Source organism: Oryctolagus cuniculus, chromosome 9 (genome assembly GCF_964237555.1).
Source record: "Oryctolagus cuniculus chromosome 9, mOryCun1.1, whole genome shotgun sequence".
Classification (NCBI taxonomy): domain Eukaryota; kingdom Metazoa; phylum Chordata; class Mammalia; order Lagomorpha; family Leporidae; genus Oryctolagus; species Oryctolagus cuniculus.
The window spans coordinates 108900719-108927654 of NC_091440.1; the positions used below are offsets into that span (position 1 = coordinate 108900719).

The 26936-nt window shown below is 41.4% G+C and overlaps 1 protein-coding gene across 1 annotated transcript in view; it reads left to right on the forward strand.

The window, feature by feature from the left end:
• Positions 1 to 26936, forward strand: part of LOC138843656 (acidic proline-rich protein HP43A-like) — a 30984-nt gene that overhangs the window by 1781 nt on the left and 2267 nt on the right. The window contains exons 2-5 of the mRNA XM_070048354.1: positions 509 to 700; positions 1679 to 1870; positions 2849 to 3040; positions 4019 to 4231. Of these exons, the coding sequence (XP_069904455.1) occupies positions 509 to 700; positions 1679 to 1870; positions 2849 to 3040; positions 4019 to 4231 (789 nt within the window). The remainder of the gene's footprint in view (positions 1 to 508; positions 701 to 1678; positions 1871 to 2848; positions 3041 to 4018; positions 4232 to 26936) is intronic.

Below are 26936 nucleotides of genomic sequence, written 5' to 3' on the forward strand. Positions count from 1 at the left end.
GTGGGGTCCCCCAGCTGAAGCAACTTTAAAAAGCAATTCAGTGAATCCTGTCTGCACATCACGCCGTCTTTCTCTTCTCTCTCTTCCTATTTCTCCACATGTGTCTGAGACCTGAGAAACAAACCCTATTTTCAACACAGGACTCAAGAACTCAAACTAGGAGGAAAATCTCTCAAGTTGTACAAATAGCTCATAGTAAAAACTGCAATATAAATGATGTTTGCTACCAGCTATACATGGAGTTACTCTCGATGATTCTAAGGTATCCCAGTGCTCCCCGGTGGCCCTAATGTTAAACAACATACTTTTGTGAGAAGCAAAGAAATGAGCCTTCCATGACCTCAGTGTGTTCCTAAGAGGAGTGGTTCACAAGGAAGCAGTGTGGATGAGGGAATGTGGCAGGGGGATACAAGTTTGCAGAGTAAGTGACATGTGAACAGCTCAGGGGGTGACAATGAACGGCAATCTTCAGTCACTAAACTCTTCTATTCCTGTATGACCCATGCAGAGTATGAGAACCTAGACGAGAGCCTAGCTGCAACACAGAACGATGATGACAGCCAAGAAGATCGTCCACAGCACAGACCACCACATCCAGGAGGCCACCACAACCAAACTCGCCCACCTCCTCATGGAAACCACCAGCGACCACCACCTCCACAGAAGGGCACTAAACCCCCTCCTCCAGAAAAGGACGAAGGTCAGACTTAGGACAGATCTTCAGGAGGGGAATAGCCCAGGACCTCTGGGGAGCAATAAGAACAACCTGAACTAGGAGGCCAACAGCATGTACCCCAAAAAGGAGGCCAGTCAGGTTCACCCTAAAAAGGAGGCAGAAAGGAAGAGGATCCAACAAGGGGGGCCCACAAGGAGCAAACCAACTGGGAGGACACAAAAAGCTGCACAAGGAGATGGTGGGCCCCACAGGCCACCAAGTAGAATACCAGTGACTTCAGACTCAGGTACAGCAGCTCTAAACCAGTTCAGCCAGGCCTAGCATACCTGCTGACAGCTAACAGACTACTGAGTCCTGTACAATCGCTCTTCCTCCATTTCTCTGAGTCCCAGTTAGTTTCCCTTCCTCCAGTGTTTCCCTCGAAGGCACCTGGCTTCCAGGAGAAACACAAAGAAAGCAATGACTCAGTCCCATTTCCCCTGGTTGTGCAGTCCGTGGGGTCCCCCAGCTGAAGCAACTTTAAAAAGCAATTCAGTGAATCCTGTCTGGCACATCACGCTGTCTTTCTCTTCTCTCTCTTCCTATTTCTCAACATGTGTCTGAGACCTGAGAAACAAACCCTATTTTCAACACAGGACTCAAGAACTCAAACTAGGAGGAAAATCTCTCAAGTTGTACAAATAGCTCATAGTAAAAACTGCAATATAAATGATGTTTGCTACCAGCTATACATGGAGTTACTCTCGATGATTCTAAGGTATCCCAGTGCTCCCCGGTGGCCCTAATGTTAAACAACATACTTTTGTGAGAAGCAAAGAAATGAGCCTTCCATGACCTCAGTGTGTTCCTAAGAGGAGTGGTTCACAAGGAAGCAATGTGGATGAGGGAATGTGGCGGGGGATACAAGTTTGCAGAGTAAGTGACATGTGAACAGCTCAGGGGGTGACAATGAACGGCAATCTTCAGTCACTAAACTCTTCTATTCCTGTATGACCCATGCAGAGTATGAGAACCTAGACGAGAGCCTAGCTGCAACACAGAACGATGATGACAGCCAAGAAGATCGTCCACAGCACAGACCACCACATCCAGGAGGCCACCACAACCAAACTCGCCCACCTCCTCATGGAAACCACCAGCGACCACCACCTCCACAGAAGGGCACTAAACCCCCTCCTCCAGAAAAGGACGAAGGTCAGACTTAGGACAGATCTTCAGGAGGGGAATAGCCCAGGACCTCTGGGGAGCAATAAGAACAACCTGAACTAGGAGGCCAACAGCATGTACCCCAAAAAGGAGGCCAGTCAGGTTCACCCTAAAAAGGAGGCAGAAAGGAAGAGGATCCAACAAGGGGGGCCCACAAGGAGCAAACCAACTGGGAGGACACAAAAAGCTGCACAAGGAGATGGTGGGCCCCACAGGCCACCAAGTAGAATACCAGTGACTTCAGACTCAGGTACAGCAGCTCTAAACCAGTTCAGCCAGGCCTAGCATACCTGCTGACAGCTAACAGACTACTCAGTCCTGTACAATCTCTCTTCCTCCATTTCTCTGAGTCCCAGTTAGTTTCCCTTCCTCCAGTGTTTCCCTCGAAGGCACCTGGCTTCCAGGAGAAACACAAAGAAAGCAGTGACTCAGTCCCATTTCCCCTGGTTGTGCAGTCCGTGGGGTCCCCCAGCTGAAGCAACTTTAAAAAGCAATTCAGTGAATCCTGTCTGCACATCACGCCGTCTTTCTCTTCTCTCTCTTCCTATTTCTCCACATGTGTCTGAGACCTGAGAAACAAACCCTATTTTCAACACAGGACTCAAGAACTCAAACTAGGAGGAAAATCTCTCAAGTTGTACAAATAGCTCATAGTAAAAACTGCAATATAAATGATGTTTGCTACCAGCTATACATGGAGTTACTCTCGATGATTCTAAGGTATCCCAGTGCTCCCCGGTGGCCCTAATGTTAAACAACATACTTTTGTGAGAAGCAAAGAAATGAGCCTTCCATGACCTCAGTGTGTTCCTAAGAGGAGTGGTTCACAAGGAAGCAGTGTGGATGAGGGAATGTGGCAGGGGGATACAAGTTTGCAGAGTAAGTGACATGTGAACAGCTCAGGGGGTGACAATGAACGGCAATCTTCAGTCACTAAACTCTTCTATTCCTGTATGACCCATGCAGAGTATGAGAACCTAGACGAGAGCCTAGCTGCAACACAGAACGATGATGACAGCCAAGAAGATCGTCCACAGCACAGACCACCACATCCAGGAGGCCACCACAACCAAACTCGCCCACCTCCTCATGGAAACCACCAGCGACCACCACCTCCACAGAAGGGCACTAAACCCCCTCCTCCAGAAAAGGACGAAGGTCAGACTTAGGACAGATCTTCAGGAGGGGAATAGCCCAGGACCTCTGGGGAGCAATAAGAACAACCTGAACTAGGAGGCCAACAGCATGTACCCCAAAAAGGAGGCCAGTCAGGTTCACCCTAAAAAGGAGGCAGAAAGGAAGAGGATCCAACAAGGGGGGCCCACAAGGAGCAAACCAACTGGGAGGACACAAAAAGCTGCACAAGGAGATGGTGGGCCCCACAGGCCACCAAGTAGAATACCAGTGACTTCAGACTCAGGTACAGCAGCTCTAAACCAGTTCAGCCAGGCCTAGCATACCTGCTGACAGCTAACAGACTACTGAGTCCTGTACAATCGCTCTTCCTCCATTTCTCTGAGTCCCAGTTAGTTTCCCTTCCTCCAGTGTTTCCCTCGAAGGCACCTGGCTTCCAGGAGAAACACAAAGAAAGCAGTGACTCAGTCCCATTTCCCCTGGTTGTGCAGTCCGTGGGGTCCCCCAGCTGAAGCAACTTTAAAAAGCAATTCAGTGAATCCTGTCTGGCACATCACGCTGTCTTTCTCTTCTCTCTCTTCCTATTTCTCAACATGTGTCTGAGACCTGAGAAACAAACCCTATTTTCAACACAGGACTCAAGAACTCAAACTAGGAGGAAAATCTCTCAAGTTGTACAAATAGCTCATAGTAAAAACTGCAATATAAATGATGTTTGCTACCAGCTATACATGGAGTTACTCTCGATGATTCTAAGGTATCCCAGTGCTCCCCGGTGGCCCTAATGTTAAACAACATACTTTTGTGAGAAGCAAAGAAATGAGCCTTCCATGACCTCAGTGTGTTCCTAAGAGGAGTGGTTCACAAGGAAGCAATGTGGATGAGGGAATGTGGCGGGGGATACAAGTTTGCAGAGTAAGTGACATGTGAACAGCTCAGGGGGTGACAATGAACGGCAATCTTCAGTCACTAAACTCTTCTATTCCTGTATGACCCATGCAGAGTATGAGAACCTAGACGAGAGCCTAGCTGCAACACAGAACGATGATGACAGCCAAGAAGATCGTCCACAGCACAGACCACCACGTCCAGGAGGCCACCACAACCAAACTCGCCCACCTCATCATGGAAACCACCACCGACCACCACCTCCACAGAAGGGCACACGACCTCCACCGAAGGGCACTAAACCCCCTCCTCCAGAAAAGGAAGAAGGTTAGCCATAATGACCTTCGGGAAAGGCTGTCCAGATACCTCTAGAAAGCAAAAAAACAACTGAACATGGGGGCCAACTCCAATAAAGAATCAAAAGGGGTCACCCTAAAAAGAAGCAAAAAGGGAGTATCCAAAAAATGCCCACAGGGAGCAACCCACCGTGGTAGGGGTGGGCACAGGGAGCAGCCCAACAGTGAGCACCCCAACAAGGAGGCCAAAGAGGAACACAATCACCTTTTCAAGGAACTAGAGCAAAGCCTTCCCCTAGATAAGCACCCCAATCATTATATAAGTCAATGACACGTAAGAGTCAAGTTCATTCTCCATCAAACCCTAATGTTTTTTCCTTCTCTAACTAAAGTATGCCATGAATCTACCTGAAGTGTATTGAAATGATTTAATCCTGGGCTCTACTTTTAAGATTTCTACTCAGATATTCTAAAATAGCATGGCAAGATGCTGTTATTTAATAAGATCTCCAGGGATTCTGAATTTGAGAATGGTTGCCACAAAATTTTCTTTTATAACAATGAATATTTTTCTGAGATTATGTTGCTAATGTGGACATACAGTAGAATTCTTCCTTTGGTCTTCTGCCTCCTGGGCTCAGACTCAATGACTTCCCTTCAAAGGTCTACTAGAGCACACTATGTTCTTGCCTGTTCCATATGAGAACTATCAGGTCCATTATTGCAGATAAATAACATCTTCTCTGAATGCCATTAAAAGTTATCTAGATTTTTATTCTACTACTAAGTTAATCTCTATTCTAGGTTTAAAAATTCAGCATAAAGGCATGATCTTAAGTCATTTATCTTAAAAGCATATATCATTCTACTTACACATATCACAAGCCAAAGAACACAAAAAATAACATTTTTAAATATCCTTATGGATATATATATTTCCATATAAACAAAAAGCGATCGTTCTTCACAAGCAGTATTATACCAAATATACCAAGTTGTGCTTTTCTCATGTCCAATAATATATTTATTATACAATGTAAATATCTGTTCACAGATGTATGTAGATGTATATAGATATGGGCAGTTTTCTGATGTGATTGTTCTGTTGGGCCTTTTTTTTCACATAGCATATTTTCCCATTGTATGCTATACCAGAATTTCCTTAAGGAACATCATGTCAGTGTACTGCACTGGTTTTCTCCCTTTCAGATGATATAATATGTTGCACTGACCATGTTTGTAAAATTTCCTAAACTTTTCAACACCAATCAAATGATAACAGTAAAAAAAATCTCTTTCTTCATCTTGTAAAGGATAATTTAGAACACCTGAGCTGTTAGGTGCACAGAAAGAGTAAATGCAGACTACTGTCAACAGAATGGACCTAAGTTTGAAAGGGAGAGAAGGCAGGCCCTCACCTACCTCGTTTCAGTAAAGCTAATTAGGGATCCTCATCTTCTTCCCCTCTCAAGTCCCCTCAACAAACTTTCTTCTTTGTTTCTTTGTTTCAGAAAGTGAATAAGAAGATAATGTCCTTTAAGATCCATGACTTTGGAACCATGATGTGACAACCCTATGTTCCAAGTACCAATAAAATAATCAGCATGCAATTTCTCATGGCCCTCGTCTCTGATTTTGGTTATATGTGAATCTCTCACTTACAGGACATGAACACAATGGGAGAGCATTCAGGACCCCTTCCCATTGATGTTTCCAGCAAAGTTAGTTTCTCCTTTATGGAATCAAATCAACTCTCAAATGAAATAATTCTCTTGTTTCTCCCCTTCCCTGGATTCTACACCATCACAAACGAAAATTCTCATCATTTTCACATTTCAGTAATTTTAGGGAAACAGGGAGAATATAATGGAATGGAGGAAGATGCTGAACTAAAGAAATCCCTATCGTTCCCAAAATAATAGATCCTGGGTCCTGCAGCAATTAATTTGGATCTGGGCCTCATCTTCCTAGAACACACCCTGCCCCATTGCTTCCTAAATATTATTCTATTCTCTCTATATGCATCCCCACCATTCTTAAACAAATTGTGGGTGCAGTGGCTAGGTTTTATGAAGGAGGCAGAATTAAAGATCTAAAACTATGACCCGACATCATCAAATTATTAGGGAACATTGGAGAAACCATGCAAGATATAGGCACAAAGACTTCTTGGAAAAGACCCCAGAGGCACAGGCAGTCAAAGCCAAAATTAACTATTGGGATTACATCAAATTGAGAAGTTTCTGTACAACAAAGGAAACAGTCAGGAAAGTGAAGAGGCAACAGATAGAATGGGAAAAATATTGGCAAATTATTCAACTGAGCAAGGATTAATAACCAGAATCTAAAAGAGACCAAGACTCTGCAACAACAAAACAAACAACCCACTTAAGAGATGGGCCAAGGACCTCAGTAGACATTTTTCAAAAGAGGAAATCCAAATGGCCAACAGGCACATGAAAAAATGCTCAGGATCACTAGCCATCAGGGAAATGCAAATCAAAACCACAATGAAGTTTCACCTCACCCCGGTTAGAATGGCTCACATACAGAAATCTACCAACAACAGATGCTGGCGAGGATGTGGGGAAAAAGGGACACTAACTCACTGTTGGTGGGAATGCAAACTGGTAAAGCCACTATGGAAGACAGTTTGGAGATTCTCAGAAACCTGAATATAGCCCTACTACATGACCCAGCCATCCCATTCCTCAGAATTACATAAAGGAAATTAAACTGGCAAATAAAAGAGCTATCTGCACCTCAATGCTTATTGCAGCTCAATTCACAATAGCGAAGACATGGAATCAACCTAAATGCTCATAAACAGAAGGCTGGATAAAGAAATTATGGGATATGTGCTGTATGGAATACTATAGAGCCATAAAGAACAATGAAATCCAGTCACTTGCAACAAAATGGATGAATCTGGAAAACATCATGCTGAGTGAAATAAGCCAGTCCTAAAGGGACAAATATATGTCTTCCCTGATCTGTGACAACTAACTGAGCACCTAAAAGGAAACATGTAGAGGTAAAACAGACACTATAAGAAACAATGACTTGATCAGTCTTTGTCCTGACTGTTAAGGAACAGCTTACTATTTATCTTTTTAGTATTTTCTTGTTCTACTTAATACCATTGGTTGAACTCTTTAATTAACACACAATTATTCTTTTTTTTTTTTTTGACAGGCAGAGTGGACAGTGAGAGAGAGAGACAGAGAGAAAGGTCTTCCTTTGCTGTTGGTTCACCCTCCAACGGCCGTCGCGGCCAGCGCGCTGTGGCCGGCACACCACGCTGATCGGATGGCAGGAGCCAGGTACTTATCCTGGTCTCCCATGCGGGTGCAGGGCCAAGTACTTGGGCCATCCTCCACTGCACTCCCTGGCCACAGCAAAGAGCTGGTCTGGAAGAGGGGCAACCGGGACAGAATCCAGCACCCCAACCGGGACTAGAACCCGGGGTGCCAGCGCCGCAAGGCGGAGGATTAGCCTAGTGAGCCACGGCGCTGGCTAACACACAATTGTTCTTAGGAGTCTAAATTCAGCTGAAAATTTATCCCTGTTAAAAATAAGAGAGAAAGGCCAGCACCGCGGCTCAACAGGCTAAGGCTCCATATCAATTAATAGATCTTTTCCATGATTTCTTGCTGATGTTCATTTTTTTAAGTTTGACTTATTTATTAGAAAGACAGAGGTACAAGGGGATAGAGGCAGGTGAGAAAGAGAAAGAGAGAGAAATCTGATGTGCTCCCCAAATGGCTGCAACAGTTGGGGGTGAGACTGCCGCCAGGAGCCTGGAACTCCATCTGGGCCCTCCCACGTGGGTTTTAGCACTTTAGCCATCTTCCACTGCTTTCCAGGTACATTAGCACAGAGCTGGATCAGAAGTGCAGCAGCTAGGACTCATACCAGTGCTCAGATGGGATGCCAGCATCTCAGACTAAGGCTTAAATACCCACTGTACCACAACACCGACCCCGCTGTTGCTCATTGGTTCTTTTTGTTTGTGTTTACAGTTGTATACTATTGCATCATAGGACTGTGTTATGTTTTCTTTAACAAACACCCTATCAATGGACACTTAGGCTGGCTTAAGTTTTTCATTATTACGGGATATGTTGCAGTAAGCATCACTGTAAATATATCCTTGAACATTTTCAATATCAACTAAAAGATAAGCAATCTAAGATGAGTCTACTTTTTTTCATTTGTAAAACACAATTTGCAAGATGTGATCTGCTAGGTGCATGTTAGAGTGAACAAGGAGGTATGAAGACAGAAAAGGGGGACGGTGAAGTAGAATGTGCAGGGATGGTGGTTTCTGTATTTACTTCATTAAAACCAACAGGGATCCACAATTTTCTGCCAAGATGAATCCTCCCTATGAACATCTTGTTTGTTTGTCTCTTTCAGAAAGTGAATAAGATGATAACAAGAAGACTTCCTTCAGAACATTGGAACAATGTTGGCATAATTCTGTCTTCCAAGTACCAATAAAATAACTAGCATGCAGTTTGTGGTTTTCTATGTCTCTGCTTTGAGTGGTTGTGAACTTTAAGCTTGAAGGCTGTGAACAAACTGTAAGCGCACCTAGGACCCCATTCACATTGATTAGACCAGCACATTTTCCTCCTCATTATCACCAAAGGCAACTTCTAGGCAAAAGAGTTCCCTTATTCCCCATCTTCCATGTAATCCACAATACAAATACAATTCTTAAAGATATGTGTTTATTTATTTATGTGAGAGACAGGCAGACACACACACAGAGGGAGAGCTCCCAACTTCTGGTTCACTCCCTGAGTGCCACTTGGCCAGCTCAGGGGAGGGTCAGAAACAGGTCTCCCCCACAAGGGGCAGGGACTCAACTACTTAACTTAAGCTGTTACTTGCTACCACCCAGAGTGTGCCTTAGAAGGAAGCTAGAAATGGGAGTGGAGATGATACTCAAACCCAAGCACCCCAAATGGGACATAGGCATCACAGATAGTGATTTAACTGCGAGACCAAAAAACTGCCCCAAGAAATGAAAGAGTTAAAATTAGTTTCAGATTTTTTCTTGATATTCTTGTGATTATCGAAGAAAGAAGAAAATAGTTTTAAAATGTGAGGAAGATACAGAGACTAGGCAATCCCTAATATATCCTAAATAATTAATCCTTATTTCTAAGGAAATTAATGTTTTACGGTCTCTTCTGGCTAGAGCTCATTCATGCTTCTCCCTATTTTATCAGTGCTCAACTTCACCTCTCCCTATTTCCTCCACAGTTTTTTATGAAAACCTGAGTAAATTTCATAATACAGGCAGCATCACGTGTGTAAGGAATTTAGAGCCCTTCAGAGATAAAATAAGGTCTACCTTTTTTTTTCTTACTAGATCTGCGCTCTCAGTAAGACAACATAATCACCAAAATTATGAAGATAATATAGTAACAATACACACTAGATTTTTACGTAGTCTAGACAATTTCTTAGACACATCTAAATAACATGTGCCTGAGGAATTCAAAGAAGTTTACAGCTGGGTGGTTGATGTAGCAGTCAGGATTCCACTTGAGCTGTCAGCATCCCATAGTGGAATGACTAGGCTTGAGTCCACCTCTGCTCCCAGCCCTGTTAATGTGCATTCTAGGAGGCAGAAGGTGATGGCTCAAGTTCTTGGGTCTCTACCACTCACAGAAAGATCTGGATTGAAATGTGGCTTCATGGCCTAGCTCCAGCTGTCACAGTCATTTGGGAAGTGAACCAATAGATAGAAGATCTCTCTATGTGTATCTTTGCCTCTCTGCCTTTCAAATATGTACAAACAAATCAATTGGAAATTTTGTTTAAAGAAGTTTAAGCATCATTTCTTCTTCTTCACACAAGCTAACATACCAAGTAAGTCTAATTAGTGTAGCATCTTTCTTTTCATGAGGAGAGAAGTGTCTTGGAGATATTCTAGGAGCCTACTGAAAGCTATCACAAACATTTTAAGGTCAAGAATACTCCATTTAGAAATTCATTTTGAGGATACAGCATTGTGGCACTGAGGAGGAAGCCAATGCCTGCAATGCCACTGCAATGCCAGCATCCTGTCTGCTCTGCTTCCTATCCAGTTCCTTGCTAATGTGCCTAGAAAAGTAGCAAAGGATGGCACAAATACTTGGGTCCTGATACCCACATGGGAGAACCAGATGGAGTTCTAGGCCCCTAGCTTTGGCTTGTTCCAGACCCTGCATTGCAGCCATTTGTGGAGTTAAGCAGCTAATGGAAGATATCTCTAACTCTACCTTTAAATAAATAAATAAACCTTATCAAAAACAGAATTTTTCTTTGAGAGACTAACACATAAAGCGGGGGTGGGGGGAGTAAACACTTGACCCTGGGGTTAAGACGCTAGTTAAGGGACCTACATCTCTTATCAGAGTGCCTGGGGATTCAATACTCAGCCCCAGTTCCCAATTCCAGCTGCCTATCAATACATACCCTGTAAATCAGGGTGACAGCTCAAATAGTTAGGTCTCTGCCATCCATGTAGGGGACCTAGATAGAATTCCCTGCTCTTGGCTTCACCATAGCACATCTTTGGTTTTTGAGTGCATTTGGGAAGAGAAACAGCAAATGTAGCAGGTGGGAGCTTTCTTGTTCTTGCTATCTAATAAAAAAATTAATTAATTTTTTAAAAGTTTAAACCAAAAGGTTAAAAAGGTTATAAATAATTGAACGGGATCACTATGTAAAACCATAACAAAGGGACAAAATTTCTTAAAGGCAAATAGAGAGAAACAGTGGTCAGAGAAATCCAAAATGGCAGAACAGGAAGAAGCCATACTGACTTCAGCCACAGAATGATAACAGAAAAACAAAGGAAGGACCACATATTCCAGATACTGATTGAGAGAAATTTCTGGTCCCTTTGAGAGTGAACCAAGGGATGGACGACCTTTTTCTCTGTTTCTCTCTCTCTTTGTCTATAACTCTGGCTCTTTAAAAAAAAAAAAAAAAAAACAGTTGGAGAGGTATCAAATACCTAATTTAACAATGCATCTCCAAGACCTTACAAAAAAAGAACCACACCCAAAATTAGTAAGTGGAAATAATAAAACTTAGAGAATACAATTAGGTTTTTGAAAACCAGTGGCCCAACTAAGCAAGAAAAAAGGGAGAACAGTCAAATTAATAAAATCCAAGCTGAAAAAGATGCTGTTAAAACAGATAATCAAAGAAATACAAAGGATCATTAGAAATTGTTATGAACATATACATGCCAAAACTTGAAAGATTTATATGAAATGCAGATGTCTGGACACATATAACTGGCCAAAGTTGAGGCACGAAGACATAGAAAACCTCAATAGACCAATAGCAAGGGCTGGGACTAGATCAGTAATAAAGAGCCTCCCAAGAAAGAAAAGTCTAGGAATGGATGGCTTCACTGCTGAATCTACCAAACTTAAAGAATACTAGTTCTTCTCAAACTACTTAAAAGAACCAATAGAGAGGGAACCCTTCCAAATTCATTTGATGATGCCAGCATTACCTATTCTAAAACCACAAAAAAATACAATAAAAAAAAGAGAAGTAGGGTCCAGTGCTGTGGCGTAGCAGGTAAAACTGCCGCCTGCAGGGCCAGCATTTCATAACGCTATCAGTTCAAGTCCCAGCTGCACCACTTCTGATCCAGCTCTTTGCTACAGCCTGGGAAGGCAGGGGAAGATGGCCCAAGTCCTTGGGCCCCTGAACATGTGTGGGAGATCCAGAAGAAGCTCCTGGCTCCTGGCTTCAGATCAACCAAGCTCTCCAGCTGTTGCAGCCATTTGGAATAAACTTCACCAAGGACATCAAAGATCTCTACAATGAAAATTATAAAACATCAAGAAAAGAAATAGAAGACCTTGAAGACATGAGAAAATCTTCCATGTTCACAGAATGAAATAATTATGTCATCAAAATGTTCATACTATCACTTCTCAGCCTTTTGGCTAAGATCAAATGCAAAATGTCCATACTAGGGGCCAGCACTAGTGGGTAAAGTTGCCGCCTACAGTGCTGGCAACCCACATAGCCGCTGCTTCAAATTTCATCTGCTCCACTTCAAAGACAGCTCTCTGCTATAGTCTGGGAAAGCAGTAGAATACAGCCAAAGTCCTTGGGCCCCTGCACTCAAAAGGAAGATCTGTAAGAAGCTTGTAGCCCCTGGCTTTGGATCAGTTCAGCTCCGGATGTTGTGGCCATTTGGGAAGTGAATGAGCAAATGAAAGACTTTCTCTCTCTCTGTCTCTCTCTCTCACTCTCACTCTCTGTCTCTCTCTCTCTCAGTCTCTCTCTCTCTCTCTCTCTCTCATCTGCCTCTCTGTAACTCTTTCAAGTAAATAAAAAAACAAACAAACAAAAAACCAGTCCATATTACCCAAAGCAACTTGCAAACTCAATGCAATCCCAATCAAAATTGCAAAGATATTCTTCACAAACTAGGAAAAAGAATTGTCAAATTAATATGGGAACACAAAAGAATCTGAAGAGCCAAAGCTTTCTTATATAGAAACAAAACAGCTAGAAGATTACAATATCCAATTTCAAGAAATAGTGAAGGACTACTATAATCAAAACAACTTAATACTGTCATAAATGTAAGACATGTAGGCCAACGGAACACAACAGAACCTACTTAAATTAACTCATACATCTAGAATCAACTACTATATGAAAAATGACCTAAGGGGTGGGCACTGTGGCATAGTGGGTTAAGCCTCCACCTGTGGTGCCTACATCCCATATAGATTGAGTCCCAGCTGCTCCACTTCTGATCCAACTCCCTGTTAATATTCCTGGGAGATCAGTAGAAAATGGCCCAAGTGCTAGGGCTCCTGCACAAACATGGGAGACCTAGAAGAAGCTCCTGACTCCTGGTTTTGGATAGGATCAGATAGGGCTGTTGCAGTCACTCTGGAGTGAACCAATGGAAGGAAGACCTCCCTCTCTGTCTTTCCCTCTCTCTGTCTGTAACTCTGCCTCTCGAATAAATAAAATAAATCTTTTTTTTTGTACAGGCAGAGTTAGACAGTGAGAGAGAGAGACAGAGAGAAAGGTCTTCCTTTTTCCGTTGGTTCACCCCCAAAGTGGCCACTACGGTCGGCGCGTTGCGGCCGACGCGCTGCACTGATCCGAAACCAGGAGCCAAGTGCCTCGTCCCAGTCTCCCAGGTGGGTGCAGGGCCCAAGGACCTGGGCCATCCTCCACTGCACTCCCAGGCCACAGCAAAGAGCTGGATTGTAAGAGGAGCAACCGGGACAGAATCTGGCACCCCAACCGGGACTAGAACCTGGGGTGCCAGCGCTGCAGGCAGAGGATTAGCCTAGTGAGCCATGACACCTGCCAAAATAAATCTTTAAAAAATGAAAAATGAGCTAAAAATCATTTCCTGGATAAACGAAAGTCTCTTCAACAAACGATTTGGGAAGTTGGATTTCTTCTTGCATAGGTTTACAACAAGACCTCTATTGTACACCCTACAATAAAATAATTTCAAAAGAGGTCAAGGATCTGAACATAAAACCTGAAACCATCTAACAGCCAGGAGAAAATATAGAACACTGTAAGACATTGGCCTAGGCATGCTTGAGGAGGACCCTAAAACAATAATTAGCAAAAATAGACAAATGGGATTGCATAAAGCCAATAAGTTTCTGAAAAGCAAAAGCAGTGTTAAAGGGGAAGTTCGTACCAATCAGTGCCTACATGAAGAAACTGGAAAGGTACCAAATAAATGAGCTGTCAATGCATCTCAAGGACTGAGAATATCAACAACAAACCAAACTCAAAACTAGGAGGAGGAAAGAAATAGAGGAGAAATTTTAAAAAGTGAAACCAAAAAATTCAGTGAAATAAAAAGGTGGGTTTTTTGAAAACATAAACAAAATCAATATATCATTGGCAAAACTATCAAAAAAAAGGAGGGAGAAGACCCAAATCAATAAAATCAGAGATGAAAAAGGAAATATAACAGACACCACAGAAATAAAAAGAATCATCAGAAATTACTACATTACGACAAAGAAATGTATAACAACAAACCAGGAAACCTAGAAGAATGGATAAATTCCTGAACACAGACAACCTACCTAAGTTCAGACAGTAATAAAGACCCTCCCCCCCCCCAAAAAAAAAAAAAAGCCAGGACCAGATGGTTTCACTGCTGAATTTGGCCAGACATTTAAAGAACTAACTCCAATTCTTCTTAAGCTATTCAAAACAATTGAAAGGGAAGGAATCCTCACAACTTCATTCTATCGAGCCAGCATCACCTTAATTCCTAAAACTGAAAAAGATGCAACAAAGAGAACCATAGACTAATTTCCCTGATGAACATCAACACAAAAATCCTCAACAAATACTAGCTAATGAAATCCAACAACACTTGATTATAATGATAGGACTAAGAACCAAAGGGATCACATAAACAAGAATAGTGTCTGCAAATACTAGCTGATAGAATCAAAAAGGGAGAGAATGATCCAACATGGGAAGTGAGATACACAGCAGACCCATAGAATGGCAGATGTCCTAAACAGCACTCTGGCCTCAGAATCAGCCCTTAAGGCATGCGGATCCGGCTGAAAAGCCCATCAGAGGATTTTAGGCATGGAAAGCCAAGACACTCTGGAAAAAAAAAAAAAACTAAATGAAAGATCTCCACGAGTGAGATCCCAGTGGAAAGAATGGGTCATCAAAGAAGGAGGTACCTTTCTCTGAAGGGAGGAGAGAACTTCCACTTTGACCATGGCCTTGTCTAAAAATGATCAGAGTCAGTGAACTCAGGGGGCTTCCATAGCCTTGGCAGCTCATGACAAGAGCCTAGGGTGATGACTGATGCCATAAACAAGAGTGTCAATTTGTTAAGTCAACAACAGGAGTCACTGTGCACTTACTCCTCATGTAGGATCTCTGTCCTTAGTGTGCTGTACATTGAGATTTAATGCTATAACTAGTACTCAAACAGTATTTTTCACTTTATGTTTCTGTGTGGGAGCAAACTTTTGAAATCTTTACTTAATGTATGCTAAACTGATCTTCTGTATATAAAGAGAAACGAAAATGAATCTTGATGTGAATGGAAGGGGAGAGGGATTGGGAAAGGGGAGGGTTGTGGGTGGGAGGGACATTATGGGGGGGAAGCCATTGTAATCCATAAGCGGTACTTTGGAAATTTATATTCATTAAATAAAAATTTTAAAAAAATAAAAATAAAAATAAAGAAATCCAACAACACAACAGAAAGATCATTTACCAGGACCAAGGGGGATTTATCCCTGGTATACAGGGATGGTTCAACATTCGCAAATCAATCAATGTGATACATCACGTTAACAAACTGAAGAACAAAAATCATATGCTTATCTCAACAGAGGCAGAGAAAGCATTTGATAAAATATAGCACCCTTTCATGATGGAAACTCTAAGCAAATTGGGTATAGAAGGAACATTCTACAACATAATCAAGGCAACTTATGACAAACACATTGTCAGTATCATAGTGAATGGGGGAAAATCAGAAGCACTTGTCTTACCTGTTGAGGAACAAGTTTTTTTTTCCTCATACTATTTGTTGAACGCGTTACATAACACAGAATTATTCATATGTATATAAAGTTTATTGAAAATATATCTTTGAACAAAATAAGAGTGGGAATAAGAGAGGGAATAGGAAAAGGGGTCTGAGTGTGGTGGGAGGACGGCCATGGTGGAAAAATCATCATGTTCCTAAAGTTGTAATTATGAAATGTATGAAGCTTGTAACTGTACAACTGTATAGTTCTGCATACATTCCTAGGGACTTACTTCTAAAGGTACAGTTTAAAAACTTGCCATGGGATGTCAAATTCCCAGAAGTGGGGGGTAAAAAAGCATTTCAAGTGTTAAAGTGATCATAGGGATAGGATTAAGTGTCAAAGTAATCATATAGATAGGATTAAGTGTTAAAGCAATCATACAGATAGGATTAAGTGTTTGGTAATAATAATAGATAGAATCATGGGCAGCAGTCCACACAGCAGACTCATAGAAAGACAATCACTTAAAGTAGCACTCTGACCTCAGAATCAGCCGTTAAGGCATTCTGGTCCAGCTGAAAAGCCCAAAAGAGCATTTCAGGCATGGAAATCCAAGACACTGTTACAAAAAGTGTCCTACATGAAGGACCTCTGTGGTGAGACCCCAGTGGAAAGAAGTAGTCTTAAAAGAAGGATGTACTTTTCTCTGAAAGGAGGAGAGAATTTCTACTTTGTATATGGTCTAGTCTAAACAGTGAAGGAGTTCGTGGATTCAAAAAGCTTCCATAGCCTAGGTGCCTCATGTCAAAAGCCTTGGGTGATCACTGATGTCATACAAAAGAGTGTTAAATGTTAAATTAGCAACAGGAGTCACTGTGCACTAACTTCCCATGCAGGACCTCTGTCCTCAAAGAGTTGTATTGTGAGAGTTAATAGTAAAACTTCCCCTGAAAGATAGATTTCATTTTAGTGTATTCAGTGGAGGATATTCTTACAGCTCATAAGTTTTAGATAAGCCTAAGTGCCCAACCCCATTGCTTGTCTCCTCAGGTGCTTCCTCAATTAATGATGAAATTTGTTCTCAAAGAAAAAAGTATATTATCACAAAAATAAAAAAATAAGAAAAAAAATAGGAGGAAGGGTGGGCAAGAGAAGGTGAGGGAGGATGGGGCGAGAAGTATCATTACGTTCTTAAAACTGTATGTATGAGATACGCTAAATTTGTCCCATTTATATAAATTAAAAATTTTAATAAAAAATTTAAAGAGAAAATGTAGACATTCACTGTGGAGTATTACTAAACCGTGAAAAAGAATGAAATCCTCTCTGTCCTTAATGTGTTGCACATTGTGATTTAATGCTATAACTAGTACTCAAACAGTATTTTTCACTTTGTGTTTCTTGTGGGTGCAAACTGTTGAAATCTTTACTTAATATATGCTAAGCTGATCTTCTGTATATAAAGAGAATTGAAAATGAATCTTGATGTGAATGGAAGGGGGGAGGGAGAGGGAAAGGGGAGGGTTGCAGGTGGGAGGGAAGTTATGGGGGGCGGGGCATTGTAATCCATAAGCTGTGCTTTGGAAATTGTCAATTTGTAAAGTCAACAACAGGAGTCACTGTGCACTTACTCCTCATGTAGGATCTCTGTCCTTAATGTGCTGTACACTGAGGCTTAATGCTATAACGAGTACTCAAACAGTATATTTCACTTTGTGTTTCTATGGGGGTGCAAACGATTGAAATCTTTACTTAATGTACACTAAACTGATCTTCTGTTAAAAAAAAAAAAAAAAAAAAAAAAAGAAACTATCAATTCCCAACTTGACTCTCACTGGGATTAAACATGACAATAGGTCTGATCTGATTTCATCATCATTTAAAAAAAAATCATCTATTATTTTTCACTTTATGTTTCTGTGTGGGAACAAACTGTTGAAATCCTTACTTAAGGTATACTAAGCTGATCTTCTGTATACTAAGATAATTGAAAATGAATCTTGATGTGAATGGAAGGGGAGAGGGAGTGGGAAAGGGGAGGGTGGTGGGTGGGAGGGACGGTATGGGGGGGAAAGCCATTGTAACCCATGAGACGTACTTTGGAAATTTATATTCATTAAATAAAAGATAAAAAAAAAAAAAGTTTTAAAAAAATGAAATCCTAATAAATGCAAAATTGAGTAACTGGAAATCATTAATCTAAGTGAAATAAGCCAGACTCAAAAAGACAAATATCACATGTTGATTCTTATTTGTGAGAGATAACATACAGAGAATGTAAAAATGGTGCAGGTCATATCATTTGGTAGATAGGTATATATTACTTCACTGACTCATATCATGTGTATGATAATACACCTTTCTTTCCCCCAAGTTATAAACATTATCATAAATCCTTCCATTTGTGATATTAATATATTTTTAGAAAAATATTATATATGCATATATATATATAATGAAGACATGAAATGAATGTGGCAAAATGTTCAAACTTATTAAACTATAAAAACAAAATCTTACAAAAGAAGTAGAAATTAAAACTTTTGTAAAAAGAAATCGATTGCTATGTTATGCTTAGTACTTTGGTTGCAAAGATAAATGCATATGTCTAAACTCATGAAGACGGACTCATTAAACGCATACATTTTTGTATATCAGTTACACATCAGCAACAGTTTAAAAGGAGTAAATGGAATAACAGTACATAGTTGCCTAGACAAGATGTTCTTGCCTTCATTCCCGTGGCCAAGTCAGGGCAAAATCTTTCCCCAGGTGACCCAAATAAGAATTAACATGGCCTGGAAAGTGGCTGAAGCTGAGAAAGCCTGGTAACCCTTTTGAAAGATTGACATAATGGTGGATGCCAGGGTGAACTAACAACCAGAGATGGACATTAAAATCAGCATGTAACCTGCATCAAAGTTTGGTCATTTTCTTCAACTGAATCCTGTGCATTTCCTGTGATTTGATCCAAGGAAGTATGAATTCTTCTAATAAATAAGAACATTCTATCCTATCTCTCCCTCTGTGTCTGCATCTCTCTCTGTATCCTTCTGCCCTACCTTCTTCTCTAATATTTCTTAACAGTGCTAGGATTTATAAAGTGTATGTCTCTGGAAAAATTGCTCAATCATATTAGGCTTTCATTCCTTCAATCTGAAAAGTAAACTCTATATAAGAAATCATCAAAAGACTAATGTAAAAACTAAATGAGATAATAAATATGACTGATCAGGATATCATTGAATACATAACCATACATTTTGAAAAGTAAATATATAATAACTATAGCATTGATCACTGAACAAAATTTGATTATCCAATGTTCTTTGGGGAGAACTAACTAGCCAATTGTTTTTTAAGTTGCAACTAAGTTCCACCACATTAAAGTCATAAAAATAATTATCAAATTGATTATAGAGGTAATGTGATTCTTTTTATTTTTTAAAATGCATCTGTGTTTATTATGTTCAGATGGGCAGGCAGAGTAGGGAGTTCTAAAACAGTGAGATGGGAAAGGAAAGTAGGGGTTTTAACGTTAGGAAGATAGGATATGTATTGTGAAACAACACATAAAACACATAGATTTCAGGGTACTTCAACAAAAACATGGTAAAATTAAATTTTAAATGTGTTTATTTCAGCACAAAAATGTTTTGCCAATCATACTTTTCTCATAACATGAATTTTCATGAAATTTTTGATGTCTTCTTACATACATGAATTTCAAAAATTTTACCAAAAAAAATCTTTTCAACTTTCCATGAACTTATTGAAGTACCTACATATACAGTCATGTATCACAAAATGACAGAGATGGATCATAAGAATTGTGTCAATAGGCAATTTTATTATTAAACACAATAGAATGCATTTTTTGACAGATATAGACAGTGAGAGACAGAGAAAAAGGCCTTCCTTTCCATTGGTTTACCCCCAGAATGGCTCCTACAGCCGGCGCACTGCTCCTATCCAAAGCCAGGAGCCAGGTGCTTCCTCCTGGTCTCCCATGAAGGTGCAGGGTCCAAGCACTGTAAGAGGAGCAACCGGGACAGAATCCGGCGTCCCAACCGGGACTAGAACCCAGGGTGCCAGTGCTGCAGGAGGAGGATTAGCCAAGTGAACCATGGCACCAGCCTTTCTTTTTTTTTTTTTTAATAGAATGCATTTAAATGTATAGGCAATATGGTACAGCTAATCACACTGAGACTACATATATGTGCATCCAAGTACTATATATAATACTGAAGTAACTGTAACACAACAGTGAGCATGTGTGTATTAAACCTATCTGAACATACAATGGCACAGTAAAAATGTATATAAATGACTTTAAAATATTACACATGTATAGGGAAATTACCATGATTGGCACTCACATGACTGAAGGATGCTCTGGGTAAGTCAGTGAGTGAGTGAGTGTAGAGTGATGAAAACCTTGAAGACTGCCAGATACTTTATGAATGCACATTCACTCTCAGCACAAGCTATTCATGCTGCCAATGTTCATCTATCCTGCTGAAGACAGAGTTACATTGTTGCTCCAGACAACCTAGTGCTAGGCTCTGTGTTCTATATAGCACTCAGAGAACTGATCACACTACAAGAAAGAGAGGGAAATAGAATTGCAATGGGCAATCAATCCCTAGGGAGTTTTTTAACAAGGAAAGCAGCATATTTATCTTTTACTTATTTGTTTATTTATTTGACAGATAGAGTTAGACAGTGAGAGAGAGAGACAGAGAGAAAGGTATTCCTTCCCTTGGTTCACCCGCAAAACGGCCGCTACGGCCACTACGGCCTGCACTGCGCCGATCCAAAGCCAGGAGCCAGGTGATTCTTCCTGGTCTCCCATGCAGGTGCAGGGCCCAACCACTTGGGCCATCCTCCACTGCCCTCCCAGGCCACAGCAGAGAGCTGGACTGGAAGAGGAGCAACCGGGAATAGAACATGCCACCCATATGGGATGACGGCACCACAGGCAGAGGATTAACCAAATGAGCCTTGGCGCCGGCCCCTGATTTATCTTTTTAAAAGATTGCCTTTTGAAGAGTTGTAAGCAGAACTCACAAGAGATGTGTCAGAGGCAGGAATGTTACCAAGACCAGGCTCAGGCTGCTCAATCCTGCAGCACAGAGTCATAGCCAGAGCCAGAGCCTTGCATTAGAGATGATGCAAGTGGTCACATATGGGATATATTTGGAGGTACAGACATCTGGATTTGGTAATGAGCAATCCACAGGGGTAGGAGTAGGAAGTCAAAAGTGACCACTATATATGTGTAACAACCTGGTGAAATAACTGTCATTAGCTGAGTAAAGAGAGGGAAGTGCTATGACCTGAATTGTTCCTACCCCAAAAGATTCACAGCTGAAACCTTCAGAGCTAGTAGCTTGAAAAATTACTCTTTGTAGAAGACATCTTTAAAGATATCAGTAGGTTAAAAATGATGCAGTAACAGCAGGTCTTAAACCAGTCTGACTGCTATCCTAACAAGAAAACCTGTGGACCTGCAAGGATATCTCTGAGAGTCACGTACCCAGAGAAAGCCCATGTATGTGCAGACACAATACAAAGGCCACTGCCTAGAAGCCACGGTGGGATGCCTCAGATGAAATTGACTCTGGTAACTACCTAATGACATAGGTCAAGGAAAGTATCTTTAAGATTTCCAGGCATGTGGGCTTCTAGCCTGCAGAACTATATGAAAATAAACTTCTCCTGTGCTAGCCACCCATCATTGTTTTATAATAGCAACCAAAGAAATATAGTGGTGAGGGCTGGCGCCATGGCTCACTTGGCTAATCCTCTGCCTGCGACACCGGCACCCCGGGTTCTAGTCTTGGTTAGGGCGCCAGGTTCTATCCTGGTTGCTCCTCTTCCAGTCTAGCTCTCTGCTGTGGCCTGGGAGGGCAGTGGAGGATGGCCCAACTGCTTGGGCCCTGCACCCGCATGCGAGACCAGGAGGGAGCACCTGGCTCCTGGCTTAGGATCGGCACAGCCCATCGGCCGGAGATCTCCAGCTGTAGCGGCCACTTAGGGGGTGAACCAACAGAAAAGGAAGACCTTTCTCTCTGTCTCTCTCTCTCTCTCTCTCTCACTGTCTAACTCTGCCTGCAAAAAAGAAAAAAGAAAGGCCGGCGCCGAGGCTCACTAGGCTAATCCTCCGCCTAGCGGCGCCGGCACACCGGGTTCTAGTCCCGGTCGGGGCGCCGGATTCTGTCCCGGTTGCCCCTCTTCCAGGCCAGCCCTCTGCTGTGGCCAGGGAGTGCAGTGGAGGATGGCCCAGGTGCTTGGGCCCTGCACCCCATGGGAGACCAGGAAAAGCACCTGGCTCCTGGCTCCTGCCATCGGATCAGCGCAGTGCGCCGGCCGCAGCGCGCCGGCCGCGGCGGCCATTGGAGGGTGAACCAACGGCAAAAGGAAGACCTTTCTCTCTGTCTCTCTCTCTCACTGTCCACTCTGCCTGTCCAAAAAAAAAAAAAAAAAAAGAGAAAAAAAAGAAAAAAGAAAATAAAAAAGAAATATAGTGGTGAGAAGAGCAGATATTCATATATAGAAATCAATAATTCTATTTGGGATGTTTCAGATTTAATGCACATAGTAAAAGGCAAGTGAATTGCTCTGGATTTCGAGTCAGCTAAAGGTTCCTAAGCTTTTGACAATGGCATGGTCATTGCTTTAGCCCCACCCTTCTTACTTGAGAGTCTTTCCTTTCAGGTCTTCCATAACCACTGTTTTGTTCATGTTTGGTGGCTTCAAAGCTGAATTTATTCTTCCATGATACACTAATCCCGTTCATTAATTGCCGACACTGGAAAAGGTTAGAGAAAGGGCATGAGCTCAGTTATATTTGGAGAAATCACCTATTTTCCTCCAGTGTCCATCAACCTCGGTCAAGCATGCCTTACACCATGACAACCCTGTCTGCAGGCTACAACACAATGTGAGCAAGTCTGTCTAGCTCTCCTCTGCTCCTTCTCTCTGACCTCCCTATTCTACCTGAAAGTCTATTGCAAGCCACTTCTCAGGTCATACCATCTCCAGTTTGCTTTCTCAAATTATGTCTGAGAAACCCGATACAGTCATCCTAATAATTTCATGAGACATTCTAGACCAATGTGGCTACAGTCTGCCTCCTCCCATAGAGGCCATATGCCCTTGCAGCACTGATCTGCTTCCCACAGTTTCCAACTACTCATCTAGTTCCTTCTAAAATATCTTGGGGCATTTTCTGCTATAATAACAAAATTCCTGAGACTGAGTACTTTGAAAGCAATAGAGATATAATTGACCTATATCCCTAAAAGCTGTACAGATGAAATCTGTATTCATTAAATAAAAACCTTCAACAAAGATATATAATTGACTACAGGTAGAAAACCACACCTTACTAACAATCCTCCCTATAATATCAATACATCCTTTCAGAACAAGCAGTACAGACATGCTTATCTATGTGTATAGCAGAAGATCCAGTCACCCAGAAGATCAGCACATGGTCCTCCCTGCCGTGCCTGCTCCAACTATCCTCTACACATCACTAACTCTGTACAAAACCAAACAATAACAGAAAACTCACACAACGCCCAAAATAAAAAGGAGCAGAGGGTGATGCTGACGGATGCACATCATCCATGGACAAGATGAACAGGCAACTACAGGGCAGAACAGCATAATCAGCAGCGGAGAAGTTATTGGCCAAGGCAGTTACCTAAAAAGACTTTTGGAAACAGCATACCTTGTTTTCAGATGATTAAAACATGCACACACACACACACACACGAAAAAAGACCATAGACATTGACTGACAGGATTAAATAAAGAATCCTCTTAAGATGCATTGCCAAAAAGAGGGGAAAAGACCACAATGAGAATATATTCATAAGATAAAATAGCAACAAAATAAGCAACAGATAAATGATGAACATAAAAATATTGCAGAAAAAAACTCTGTACTGTACAACAATTGAGAAAGTAGACAGCATAGAAATCCACTACATACTAGGAAGCCAGTGTTTTGAAGAGGATACCAAACTCCCTATTGAAGCACATACACTAGCCATTAAATAATCAGTTGTGGATGGGTAAGCATAAAATGTTTTCTAGAATAAATAAGGCCCAAACTGAATCTTGCTGAACAAATTAAACAAGAAGAGGATCTCAGAAGAAGGCTTAGATACATGAAATTCCTTGGTTCACTCCAGGAAGGGTGCCTTCATTTCAGGTACTTAAGAATCACAGGATGATGTTGTGGGCACTTTTGCTTCAAAAACGCCAAATATATTAATTAGGACAGATTACTTTCAGTCATGGTGTTCTACAACACCACATTTCCCTAACTAGAACAAGATCCAGGGACTCTTAGACAATGCATCCTGGATGTCAGTTGGCTGGAGATCAACATCCATCACTATCAAGTGTGCACAAGTGTGTTATCATCACCCATTTCAAAGTTAAACAGAAATGACCCTTAGATTAACAAAAATTAATCTAAAGACAATACACATAGGTACACATACCATGAGTGATGGTGGTTGACTACTATAACTGCAAAAAATATTGACCATCTTCATTTCAGGCTATAGGATCACTGCAAATGTGTACCCTTATGCAAAAAGCTATGCAAAGGAAGGGCTGATCTATTAATGGACTTACAAAACAGACTGCAAATCAAATGATGACCGAAACTCATAGCTGTGCTGCCAGTCTGGACAATGTTACTTCAAAAGCTTTGCCCAAGTCACACACTGAACCTTTTAGAAATGAGACACTAACCTCCTCCACCCAACCCCATCCTCCTGGCCTCTGGTCCCAAAGAGAAGTAAGGGATGCAGTGGACATGATGTGAGCAAAATCAGCCTAGTGTATATGGAAGGGGAGGTACACCCAGCATGGAGCTCAAAGGTGCCCTTGCTCTGCTCCTCTTTCTAGAGGGAGCTGCCCTGAGTCTTCCAGCACACACTCAGAAGCAACTCCAGAGTCTTGCAAGATGCTGCTGATCCTGTTCTCAGTGGCCCTGCTGGTCCTGAACCCAGTTGAGAGGATGAATGAAAGTGTGTAAAAATGGGCAGGAACTGGGAGCTATGAGTTTCATTAGGGATTGGAGAAAATTGCAGATTGGGAGGAGGAGGAAGGGTGATACAAAGAAAGATGGGACTGCGCAGCTCTCATGACTGGATAAGGGCTGTTGCGTACTTATTGCAAGCCATGTACTTATTCTTTACTTCAAGTATAATTGGAACACATTAAAGAATTTCAACCACAGAAGACAAAGTTTTGTGATTCTGGAAAGATCTTCCTGACTGTGCTGTGAAGAATGCACCAGAAGATGGCAGGACTAATAAAAAGAAGTGTATTTGTGAAGATATTACATAACCAAATAGGGCATGACCGCTGTCATGCTGACAGGCTGAATGCAGTTCTGATAAAGGAGGCAAACACACATCAGTCATATTTCAGACTTAAAGACTCATGGCATCAAATTGTCTCTCTCTCATAGAGATAAAGAAATAACAGGGATCCAATTTCTCATATTTCACCTGCTAATGTTGACTATTTCAATGTGCTCTGAGCAGTATGTTCAAGATTGCTCCCAAAACTCACCTCTGATTTCCCCTGGTGAGAAAGCATATTAGCAGAAGCAAAGCACTTAAGTAAAGACAAACAGTTCAAAAAAAAAAAAGAAGAATAGCAAAATAGGACTTTGAAATACCCAGAGCACTTAATTTTACCAGGAAATTTGAGGGATCCTAAAGAGGACAAAAACAGGTTTGTGTACATTGAGTTCATGGTTGCCGCACCCCTGGCACTCCCACTTCCCTTTCTGAAGGAGTTCGCAGAGTGGCCAATGAGGTACCTTAAAGAAATCCAAGCTCAAAAAATGACCAACATGAAAGATCTTTGTGAGTGAGATCCCAGTGGAAAAGGGGCCATCTAAGAAGGAGGTACCTTTCTCTGAAGGGAGGAGAGAACTTGCACTTTGTCTATGGCCTTGTCTAAATACTGACTGAGTGTGAACTCCAGAGGCTTCCATATCCTTGGCAGCTCTTCACAAGAGCCTCAGGTGATCACTACCGCCATAAATAAGAGTGTCAATTGTTAAATCAACAACAGGAGTCACTGTGCACATGCTCCCCATGTAGGACCTCTGTCCTTAATGAGTTGTACTATGGGAATTAATGGCAAAACTAGTCTTCAAACAGTACTTAATTCTTTGTGTGTCTGTGTGGATGCACACTATTGAAATCTACTTAGTACAGAGTTGATCTTCTGTATATAATGATAATTAATAATGAATCTTAATGAAGAATGGGATCAGAGAGGGAGTAGGAGATGAGATGGGAGTAGGGGTGGGAGGGCAGGTATGGGGGGAAGAACCACTATAATCCAAAAGCTGTACCTATGAAATTTATATTTATTAAATAAAAGCTTTCTTTAAAAAAAGAGTTTCAGGCTATGACTAGAGGTACTCCTTTCCCCAAAGAATAATTGTAAGCTCTGGCAGATTCTGTCTGGATTCTTACTCCTCCACCGTACTAAGAGCCCCTCAACTGCTTAATTTTTTCCCCAGAATTCCTCTCTGGACTTACGTAATTTGGGGAGATACTCAAAGACATTTGAGTTTGGGCCCCTTTCCTCTATGATTCTATGCACAGCTCTGTCCCTGAGAATGATAAACATTTCTATAACTATTCAGTGGATCCTTGTGGCCTATCATTTTGTCAGCCTCATCTCTGTATTTCTCTACTTGCATATTGAGACTGGAGAGGCAGCTCTACTTTTAACTTAGGTTTCAGAAACTCGGATGTAGCAAGATTTAGTTGTGCCTCAAAATGTAACTGGCAACATAACTCAAATTTGCTTTCTTTCTTTCCTTGGACACATCCTCTGTGAATTCAAAGGTATCTAAGAGCTCTCCTTTAGTCTAATGCAAGGGTACATACTTGTGCTGATTGTATATGATACCTAATATAAAGGCTACCAAATGTTATCTAGCCTGGCAAATATTTGCTTTTACATTAATATCTGAGGATAGCTAAAAAATCTACATGGACAAAAAAGTATGAATCCAAATATAAAAGCATATCTCAGAATACCTCCCAATGACCTTCACAGAAGCCAAAACCATTCACTGTTTTGAACATGCTCTTGCAAATATTTATGTGCACATAAATACATATAATCCCTAATACAAAC